Source organism: Geotrypetes seraphini, chromosome 3 (genome assembly GCF_902459505.1).
Source record: "Geotrypetes seraphini chromosome 3, aGeoSer1.1, whole genome shotgun sequence".
Classification (NCBI taxonomy): Eukaryota; Metazoa; Chordata; class Amphibia; order Gymnophiona; family Dermophiidae; genus Geotrypetes; species Geotrypetes seraphini.
In genome coordinates, this window is record NC_047086.1 from 386396962 (window position 1) to 386405737 (window position 8776).

Genomic DNA, 8776 nt, shown 5'->3' on the forward strand with positions numbered 1-8776 from the left:
GCGATTAGTGTCCCCGGAAGAGGCAGGAAGCGGCGCTTTTGAGGGGGAGAGTGGCTCAGGTTTGTGCCTCTTGTTTACTTTTTTGTCCGACATCGCGGCGGCGCAGCGGCGCGGCGGAGGAGCGAATATAAAAAAAAAAGAAATGAAAGAAAAGAATAGTAGAGCCCTACCGGCGGCTGTGCTCGCGCTCCGCGTGAAGTTAGACGTCGATTCAGTTATGCTGATCCACACACATGGAGGGAGATCGCGGGAGCTCGAAGTTCAAGCCGCCATTCCGCTCGGGCTCCAGCCACGCCCCCTTGGGGGGGGGTTTTAATGTTCAGCAGCGGCAGATGACAGCTGGGCGAACTGCCCAGCTAAAAGGCCCTAGGGAGAACACTGGAGAGGAAGGCTGATCGGCCGGTAGATCAGGACGGCAACACGAGTGCGATCGACTCGAGTTGCCTTTCTGAGCTACTGGTCGATTGCGATCGACGCGTTGGGCACCCCTGCAATAGGCCAATAGTGGTATTATCTAAATAGTGTTCAGCTGGTCTGGGGACCGAGTTAAGGGAGTATGAAAGAAATTGACCTTCTGAAAAAAAAGACTAAAGATGCAGATCTAAAATGTTGAGAGTGGCCAATTTTCATGTCATGGGTCCAAATCAAAATTGAGTGAGTTGAATTCTGTGCACTGCTATCTGCCAGCACTGAATTTCCAAAATGTAAACACCAGCCATGGAATTTAAATTTTAACTCCCTTGTTTTTAACATTGGGTTAAAGGTCAAAGTAGCGTAGCTCAGCAATTTGTCAAGTTAATAGTTTTCATTGAAAACCACATACTGTGGACTTTATCCAAGGTTTTTCTCTCATTACCCTGCCCGATTGGCAAATTTTTAATCAAACTGATCCTTTGTAATACAAGTTCCAATATGCTAATAGTGGAACTCTTCTAGGGTAATTTACAATACAAAATCATTAATAGCTTTCTAGAGTTTGATTTTGTAAGTGAAACATCTGTGCACATTTTAAGTTGGTTCCCTATAGTTATAATAGCAAATTTATTCTTCTTAGATTTAATTACTAAGCCAAGTTAAATAGAGAATTAAACATAATGTCTCTGTGCAGGACTCTGACTCATTGTTGAGCATGAAAAGCCTTCGAGCATGTAGCTAATATTATATATGACAAGACTTTTATTACCTTTTATAAAAGTGTTTGCACTGAATGACTTGTTTCCATTGTAGTCAGACGGTCACTTTGCTCTCAATTTTCTTTCTTTGTTATCATTCTCTTAGCATTATCCTTCCATGATAATCACAGCGTATGAAAAAGATCAACGAGTACCACTAATGGGATTGTTAAGATATATTCATAGACTTCGGAAAGCTGTCATTGATTATTCTTGTAACCTTATAAAAGAAGGTAATATTATATTTTATATTTCATGAAAGCTGCATGTTTAACTTCACAGTTGTCTAAGATACTCCAGCCAGGTCCACAACTGGGTCATGCAGAACCTTTGTAGAGCACAGATTGGGTATCTGAGATGTAGTCAAGAGTAAAACTGTTAATTGTGCTCTTTTTGTGAAAAGGGAGGCAGTAAGCAGTTGAAGGCCTTATGGGCCAAGAGATTATAGCATGGAGCAGAGTAATGTAAAATTGTATTTGGCAATATAAGAAATATGCAAGAGAATTAATTTCTTTGGGTAAGAAGTAAGATATTTAGTTATGTAATTTTCTATACCGTTTTCACAGGAGAGCTCAGAACGATTTATTACATTAATTCAGGTACTTGAGTATTTTTTCCTGTCCCAACGAGTTCACAATCTATCTAATGTATCTGGAGCAATGGGGGGATTAAGTGACTTGCCCAGGGTCACGAGGAGCAGCGTGGGTTTGAACCCTCAACCTCGGGGTGCTAAGGCTGTAGCTTGTCTAGCCAGATGGCTATGCTGTGGGCTACCGTATTAGTTTGGGTTCTTAGCCTTAAAGTTCCCATAGAGCAGGGGTCCTCAAATCCAGTCCTCAGAGGCCAGATTTGATAAAACTCATAATATGCTGGAAATGAGAAGTTATGAGTGAAACCGCTGAGGTCTATTATATCAAGATCTCTAATAGTATTGCTTGTGGGGTATTATAAGAGAATTAGTGTTTAAATTTGCCACACAGCTTAAAGATCTTATATAAAGAGTTGTGCTTTATTGAGTTGAAATGGGCAGAGAATAGGCATAAACGCACTAAGTCAATTAGCAGATGCCATTTGAAACGGCAATTAACGCAAAATTTTACGTTAATTGCCTAAACAAAATGGTGCCTAAACAAAATGCCAGTATAGGTATGGCTAACGACAGAAGTGGGGTTAGGCATCGGTAGGCATCTCTGGAGGCACAATTCACGTCAAAAATAGGTGCCGGGAATGTAGGCCTGGAAAACCCTGGCCTACATTTCCGGCACCAATCTTTGCCGGAGGTGGGATTCTCTAACCGCTGTCATTGTGTGATTGACACTTCATCAGTGGCCGCCAACAACAGCGTCGGTTACAGAATCTAGGCCTAACTGGCAAATGCAGAGTTAACATGGGAACACATGGAGGGGCATAATCAAAAGATACATCTAAGTCCGTTTTGGCCCTAAGTTGCTAGTTGCCCAAAGTCGGACATGGAAAAAGTCCATTTTCGAAAAATATGTCCAAAGTATTTTTTTTTTATCGAAAATCGTCTAACTGTACGTCCAGCCGTCAAATCGTCCAGACCACTAAGTAATCTATCTTTATACCCCATTTTCTTCCAAAAATTCGTGCAAGTCAAAAACGCCTAGAAAAAGACCTTTTGGACCTGGGCGGGGTCAGCAAAGTGATGGACTGGACACCCAAACATTGCACCAGAGTAATGGGGTACCTTACAGGGCACTGCTGTGAACTTCACAAAAAGGGTGCCACTTACACACCTTACCACAACAACCTTATAGGTCATGGTGAGCCCCCCCCAACACCCCCCAGAATCTACTAGATCCATCTGTCTACCACCCTAATAGCCCTTATAATAATAATAATAACAGCTTATATACCGCAATACCGTGAAGTTCTATGCGGTTTACAGAAGATTAAGCAAAGGTAACAAATTGAATTGACTTTAAGAGGGGAGGAAGAAAGAGAATTAATAGGACAGGTGCCACTTATATGGCAGTACATAAGGGTTTTAGGGGTGCATGTTTCACCATGGCTTATGGCCTGGGTCCTCCTCTCCATGATTCACTAGCCCACCCCCCAGACCATTTAATCCACCTCTGTGCAGCTCTACTAGGCTTTCCTATGCCAGGCTGCCAGGTGCTGATGTTCTGGAGGCAGATATGTGATGTTTTTATTATGAATTTTTTTTAGGGGGAGGGGGGTCAGTGATCACTGGGGGAGTGTGTAGGGGTCTGTACTTTGTCCCTGCAGTGGTTATCTGGACACTTTGGATAGCTTCTTGTGACTTAGACCTGGTTTTAGATGCCCTAAGTCACAACATCCAAGTTCCGTCTAAGCAGTGTTATACATGCAGTACGACTAAATCTAGGACGGCCCATGTCCCGCCCTCACCACTCCTCCTAAAATGCCCCTTTTAGCTCTGGGCGTACTGCAGCACTGTGAAGGCCTAAGTCGTTTTTAGATACGTCTAAAACCTGGTTCGATTATCGGCACTTGGACGACTTGTCTCATTGATCGTCTAAGTGCCAATTTAGGCCGGTTTTTATATGTATTTCCATTTTGATTATGAGCCCCTTAGTCTGTTATTGAGAAAGATATGGGGGAAACCACTGCTTGCCCTGTATCGGTAGCATGGAATATTGCTACACCTTGGGTTTTGGTCAGGTACTAGTGGCCTGAATTGGCTACCGTGAGAACGGGCTACTGGGCTTGATGGGTTTGACCCAGTAAGGCTATTCTTATGTTCTTCTTTGGTAACTGTTTTTATTAGCACACAATCTGAAAAAAAGATTAGAATTACTATTGCACAAAATTTTCAGATCCAGCAATGTGTTTTTGCAGCTAGGATTACCTTAGCTCAGTTTTGGAAGCACCCAGAGCCTCCCTCGTTACAGGCCTGGAAGGCTCAATTATATTCCGTTTGTGTTATGGGTAAACTCTGAGCAATCCAGCTTAAGATATTGGGGAGAACGCGAAAAACTAGGTGGGGAGGCCTTGCTGCTCTTTACCCAAGTTGAGTTGATCTGTTTGCTCTTCTTTTGCTTTGTATATGGGTCTTGTTGATAGGGAGGGGAGAAGGATGGGAATTTAGGGACAGGGGGGTCATTTGTTTTTTCATTATAAAACTCCAAAAGATGAGGTAGTACTTAAGCACCATATTTTGGTTATTGTACTGTTTGCCTTTTATTACGATGGACTATTCTCTAGTTTTGTGTGGTTATTGCTAACGGGATACCCCTTTGTTTAGTTTCAGTTCATTAGCTACTAAGCCAGGGGTGTCAAAGTCCCTCCTCGAGGGCCGCAATCCAGTCGGGTTTTCAGGATTTATCCAATGAATATGCATGAGATCTATTTGCATGCACTGCTATCATTGTATGCTAATAGATCTCATGCATATTCATTGGGGAAATCCTGAAAACCCTCGAGGAGGAACTTTGACACCCCTATACTAAGCTGTATTTTACCTCTGGTTTTCTTATTGTTTGTATCACACATTAATTCAATAAACAAGTTTGTTAAATGAATAAAAGAAATGCCTAAAATACAGCTGTTTTGTGTAGTGTTTATGTTTAAATTTATTGTATGGCACTGTTAACATTTTAAAATTAATAAAGATTTTTTTTTTTTTAATGGCTTAGAATGTGCAAAAATTCCACACTAAAATAGACAAAGCCCTGTAATTAAATGCCCGTAAATCTTTTGAAATGAAAATGCACTGAGCAGACTGAATGAACAAGTTGGTCATTTCGTCATTGTGTGGCATGGTCTGTTTCAGGATACCAGTCACCTAATCTGATTTTCGATGTTAGACCAGAAGGGAATCATTGTGATCCAGCCAGTTGGGAAGATTCATTAGATGAGGTATGTGGTTAAATCATTTAGTTCATCTATAATAATAAAATGCTAAGCGCGCATGCGCACTCTCGCCGTGTGTTCCCTGAGTCCTGATCTGTCGGGATGTGGCCGGCAGAGTGTGCATGCGCGTTAAGGCAAAGGCGGTGCAGATCGGAGGATGCCAGGAGGAGAGCTTGCTGGCTCCGGCCTTACTCACAGCAGGTAGCACGCCGTGACTCCTCCCCCCCACCCCCCCGCGCCGACCCTATTTATATTCTGCATATCCTACAATTCTATGCGGATTACAAATTGTTCAGGTACTCAAGCATTTTTCCCTATCTGTTCCGGTGGGCTCACACTCTATCTAATGTACCTGGGGCACTGGGGGATTAAGTGACTTGCAGGGCAGATTCTAAAAACTAAAATCTGCCTTTAATGTGCTTGCTAAACTGGTACATAAATACTTTTGCCAGTGCAAAGTGTGCCAGATTTTGAAAGCAAACATTTATATACAGTTCTGCTTTGAAAATTATCCCACAACACTTTTATATCTGCTCTTTTATCACGCACAGATTTTCAGCATTAATTTTCAAAAGTATGTGTATAAATGTAAATGCTTTCCTAACCTCAGCCCTGCTCAGTCCAGATAAACCTATTTGCATATAGAATATCCCCCCTTATTCTATAACCTTAGTAACATTCACATGTGGAGGGGCTTTTGAAAAAAAACGTCTAAGTTGGATGTTTCCAACTGAACATCCAGAGTTGAAGGAACAAAAATGGCCTTCTGTATCCCTTATGTGACCGGTCCATCTCTTTCTGTCCCCCCATGTTCAGTATCTGCCTTCTCCCCTACCCATATTCAGCATTTCTCTTCTGTGCCCCATTTTGCTTTGTCCAGCATCTCCCTCTGTGTCCCTATTCCTCCCCCTGTCCAGCTTCTAACTTCTCCCCTCTCTTCCCTTCCTCCTGCACCCCACCACCATCACCATAGGACCAGTGTTTTTCTCTCACCACCACCCCTGCTGCCCTTGTCCCTCTCCCTCATGGTCTGGTAACTCTACCCCTCCCTCTTATCTTTCTTCCCTCAGCTCCCTCTACATGAAGCCTGGCACCTTTCCCTTCTCAATCTCTCTACCACACACACCCCGTACAGTCTTCCAGACACGTATTAGCAGTGATGAATGCAGATTGCCCTAGCTAGCCCTGCTAGGACCCTTCCTCTGCAGTATTTTGCCCACAGAATTTACATTAGAGGAGGTGGACATGGCCGAGGAAAGGCTCTAATGGGGTTGCCAGAGTCAATCTGCTTTCATCACTGCCAGCAAATTTGGAGGACCAGGGTGAGGGGGGCTAGGTAGAGACAAGGGACTTGTGCAGGAGGAGGGAAGAGGAAGTGAGAGAAGTACCTGCCAAAGGGATGGAGAATAGGAAGCCACGTAATTATAAAGTACTGTGACAGCAGATGGTCTATACCATTGAATAGTCCTCAGCTTTTGGCCCGACTCACTCAATGGTAGCTACAGCCCTGCAGGCAACAAAAAAGTCTTTTTTTAATGCTTAACTATTAAATCTCTAAAAGCAGGAGACAGTTGAATTTTATTTTATAGAATAAGACAACTTACATAAAATTCTTTCATTTTAGATTGCAAGACATTTTGCCTTTTTGTATAAGGAACTTGGACTTGCCAAAGAAAACTCTGCAAAATAAGATGACACCTTCTGAAATCAAGAAAATGTCCATTGCTATTATTGAAAATTATTGAATTGGACGGATGCAATGCAACCTCATTTTCTTTAATTTTAATGAATGATGCCAGTAATAATTTTGAATAAGAAATTATCTTGTTTAAAAATTTGTAAAATAAAAATAATTGTACTTGAACATTTTTGTACAGTTTTTGTTGCTGACTAGCATGTCTTTGGGCTGATAGTCCTACGTAGGCAAGTCTCAAAAAACATGCAAATTGGATCCATATTTGTTATTATAAGGTTTGGGGGGAAACCTTTGAAATAAGTAACAGAATTGTGCAATTTAAAACTCCTGCCAAAGAAAAACATCTTAAAATTAACTGTATGGGACATGTCAATTCAGAAATAGAGAACCAATTGCTGCTTGCACATATTTTAAATAAACAAGATCTGTGCAAAACAATTGTAGCCACTAAAAAATGCACAACCACTCGGACATTTGACCACTGTGTAAAAAGGGCACAAGAACGTCTTCTTTCTTGAGCTACGTAGCCTTGCTGAAAAATTATTAGCCACCATGTGCCCTTCAAATGAGAACAAGAATGGTTTTCTAGTATTTATTATACCCCAGTAAACAACGAGCCTTAGATTGAGCTGTACGAACCAAATACAGCTTCTTTAGGGAAATGTAGGAAATAAAATGCACTTTTATATGTTGGAAAATTTCAGTTGAATCTTAAAACACTGCATAGAACATGGTACAGCATGTCTGTGTCTTGGAACTGAATATCCATATTCTTGGACATTAGTGTGAGTTTATTTATACTATTATTTAAGAAAGTTTATCACAAGAAACAAATTTTGCATTGATCAGGTAACTTAAAATCTTATGAACAGTCAGACTGGTGGCCACTGAGATGTATTGTTAGTGCAGAGACAGAATAACTATCATCTCTTACCTTTTGATATTTGGATGAATGAATTTTTTAAAGTTTCTTTTAGACAAGGGAATAACTTGATCACTAAATATAGTTCCTGTTGAACTCTGTATCTACATGCTGCATGGTGCTATAACTGGGAAAACTAGGCTTAATCCTTGCATAACACATTGGTCACAGAACGAAAGATTCAAGAGTGAGTCTAGGCTGAGTCTAGAGCAGTGTTTTTCAACCTTTTTACACCTATGGACTGGCAGAAATAAAAGAATTATTCTGTGGACCGGCATCAATCTGTGGACCATCGGTTGAAGAACACTGGGCTAAGTCGTGGCCCAGACCCCGCCCATCTCTACCCAATCTCCATCCCCAGACCCCGCCCCCATAATAGTACTAATTGCACCTTGCACATCCTGTGCCTCATTTGGAAGCCTTCCCTCTGACGTTGCGATGTCAGAGAGAAGGCTTCCGGTTCAGGCGCAGGATGCCCGTAGGAGCCACTGCCCGTGGCTTTGTCCACTGAATCAGTTAGGAAGAAGGAGCTGGCTCGAAGATAATAATAATAACAGCTTATATACCGCAATACCGTGAAGTTCTATGCAGTTTACAAAGATTAAGCAAAGGTACAAATTGATTGACTAAGAGGGGAGGAAGAAAGAGGGTTAATAGGACAGGAAATCCATTTTTGAGGGGAGAGAGAAAAGAGGATCAGTTGTCTAGATACTTTAGGAACAGGTGTGTTTTCAGACGTTTCCTAAATTCCTCATAAGTAGTGGGCGAAAGCAATTGTTCTAGGTTTTTACCCCATGATGCTGCTTGGTGCGAGAGAAGATGTTCATGGTGTTTTTTCAGTTTACAACCTCTCACTGGGGGGGAAACGAAGTTGGAATGTGAGCTTCTCTTGTGTCTGTTGGCTGAGAAGACGAAAAGGTCAGTTATATATAACGCCGCATCGAACACACCGTGGACCGGAAGTTGAAGAACACTGTTTTGGGCCTGATGCACATGCTGGCCCTGTGGACCGGCAGGAAATTTCTGTGGACTGGCACTGGTCCATGGACCGGTGGTTGAAGAACACTGATCTAGAGACATGATCATTATATCCCTGTCCACTGGTTGAAAAGTACTTACATACTACTTAGA

General features: G+C 41.9%; 1 protein-coding gene across 1 annotated transcript in view; it reads left to right on the forward strand.

Annotated features, from left to right (window-relative positions):
• PREPL (prolyl endopeptidase like) overlaps positions 1-6885 on the forward strand; it is a 90826-nt gene extending 83941 nt beyond the window's left edge. The window contains exons 12-14 of the mRNA XM_033936809.1: positions 1279-1405; positions 4948-5033; positions 6652-6885. Of these exons, the coding sequence (XP_033792700.1) occupies positions 1279-1405; positions 4948-5033; positions 6652-6717 (279 nt within the window). The 3' untranslated portion in view covers positions 6718-6885. The remainder of the gene's footprint in view (positions 1-1278; positions 1406-4947; positions 5034-6651) is intronic.
• The last annotated feature ends 1891 nt before the right edge of the window (positions 6886-8776 follow it).